The sequence below is a fragment of the Octopus bimaculoides genome, chromosome 5, assembly GCF_001194135.2.
Source record: "Octopus bimaculoides isolate UCB-OBI-ISO-001 chromosome 5, ASM119413v2, whole genome shotgun sequence".
NCBI lineage: Eukaryota > Metazoa > Mollusca > Cephalopoda > Octopoda > Octopodidae > Octopus > Octopus bimaculoides.
Genome location: NC_068985.1, coordinates 2,666,766 through 2,668,734, shown reverse-complemented (window position 1 = coordinate 2,668,734; position 1,969 = coordinate 2,666,766). Strand labels below are relative to the sequence as shown.

The following is a 1,969-nucleotide window of genomic DNA, read 5'->3' as shown; positions in this document are numbered from 1 at the left end:
TATATATATATATATATATATGATGGGCTTCTTTCAGTTTCTGTTTACCACTTGTAAGGCTCTGGTAGAAGGCAAACTGCCTTAGGTTCCATGCAGTGAGACTGAGCCTGAACCCTTTTGAGAAGCAAACTTCTTACCACATTGCCTCTCTTGCACCTATAAACAATATTTATCTAAAGCCCTCAGATTTCATACAAAGGCCAGCTTTCACATTCTCTGAATCTCTTCCTTAACTACTACAGCAAACTTTCCTCATCTGCACTTGTTAACCTCCAACTCGGACAAGCCAAACTCATCTCACTTCCTATCATTATCCTTCTCTGCTTCACTTCTATCCCATGGTTCTCCACTAAAATATTTTTTCCAATCCTTCTTAGACCTGCCATCCTTCAGAATACCCTCCCCACTCATCTTTTTCCAACAGGTATTTATTTCCAGAAGCTCAGTCATCAGCAGCTTATATTTCCCGCCAATCTCGGAGATTCTGCATCAGTCATGGGAATCTCTTCAGTATTTTCATTGAATTAATAAATTGAAAACTGCACAGGTTTTGATTCATTCTCTCACAAAAATTAATAAACTAGAGATGCTGACTAAGTAACTTGGGTTGTTCATTACACAGTACCTTTATTGAGATACCTCCCTAATTTAATATATTCATTCATTTAATCAGTAACACTTCATTATTGTAGTGACTGCACTGAATATCATTAGCTGAGATTTTTCTACAGGTGCAAGCGTAGCTGTGTAGTAAGAAGCTTGTGTCCCAGCTACACCGTTCTGAGTTCAGTCCTGCTGCATGGCGCCATGGGCAAGTGTCTTCTACTATACCCTCAGGCCAACCAAAGCCATGCAAGTGGATTTGGTAGATGAAAACTGAAAGCAGTTCATCTTACATATATATGTGTGTTTGTCCCTACTACCACATGACAATTGGTGTGGGTGTGTTTAAATCCCCATAACTTGGCAGTTCAGCAAAAGAGACTGATAGAATAAGTAAGAGTCTTAAAGAAAAAGATAAGTACTGGCTCGATTTGTTTGACTAAAAATTGTTCAAGATGGTGCTCCAGCATGACCACAGTCTAATGACTGAAGCAAGTATAAGATAAAAGATGTATCAATCGATGCCTGTGTGTAGATCATCCAATCCACTTGGTTAATACTTTGATCAGGTGAGCTGAGAGCATCTACATCGTATGCGTAAAACCCAAGGACAAAAAGTAAGCAAAAAACAAAAAGACTTAGAGTCCGAGAGAAAACTAAAGACGCTGTTGACATATAACTTATTAAAATAACAACATTTATGTAAAACCAACCTTATTAGGCAATGAATCAGTGCTTGAGGAAATTAGTGAAGAAATGTGTCTTAGTAATCAACTATGGACTAATTACACCTTATGGCTGCTCATCTTAGAGAGTAATTGATTTTGCAATGGGAAATTTTTTTTAATGCAAAATGTTAATTTAAATTTTTCATATTTATTCAGACTTTATTTCATTTATTTTTTTTTTTTGTAATTATTGTTGGTTTATTGGACTTAAATTATTTTCAGATATTCCTTGGCCTGAAGGAGATGAGGTATTATCAGAAGAAGCCTGTGCTGCCATTCAGAGCCTTTTAACCATGAATCCTGATAAAAGACCTCGAGCAATTGGTGCGTAAAAACTGGTGTTAATTGCAGTTATATTTGGTGCTGAATTTGTTTTGCCTTGATTGCATGTTGCCTTCCTGTTGTTGTTTTCTTTCAGCTGCCGCTCAGTTCCATCTTGATTTTATGAAACATCAGTTTGTGAACATTATTATGGTTCTGCATTATAACTAACACCATTTCTTGAAATCGATGTGGAACCCTGCTTTTATAAGAGCAGGAAATGGGAAACTGTTCAGCGTTCTCGCCTTTGTCAAGTGTGTGTGTGCATCAGGCATCAAGTAGCCCTAACCCTAACCCTAACCCTACACTGGGGGGGG

General features: G+C 37.6%; 1 protein-coding gene across 1 annotated transcript in view; it reads left to right on the top strand.

Annotated features, from left to right (window-relative positions):
* LOC106867829 (serine/threonine-protein kinase greatwall) overlaps positions 1–1,969 on the top strand; it is a 420,959-nt gene that overhangs the window by 333,782 nt on the left and 85,208 nt on the right. The window contains exon 8 of the mRNA XM_052968117.1: positions 1,554–1,655. Coding sequence (XP_052824077.1) covers positions 1,554–1,655 — 102 coding nt within the window. The remainder of the gene's footprint in view (positions 1–1,553; positions 1,656–1,969) is intronic.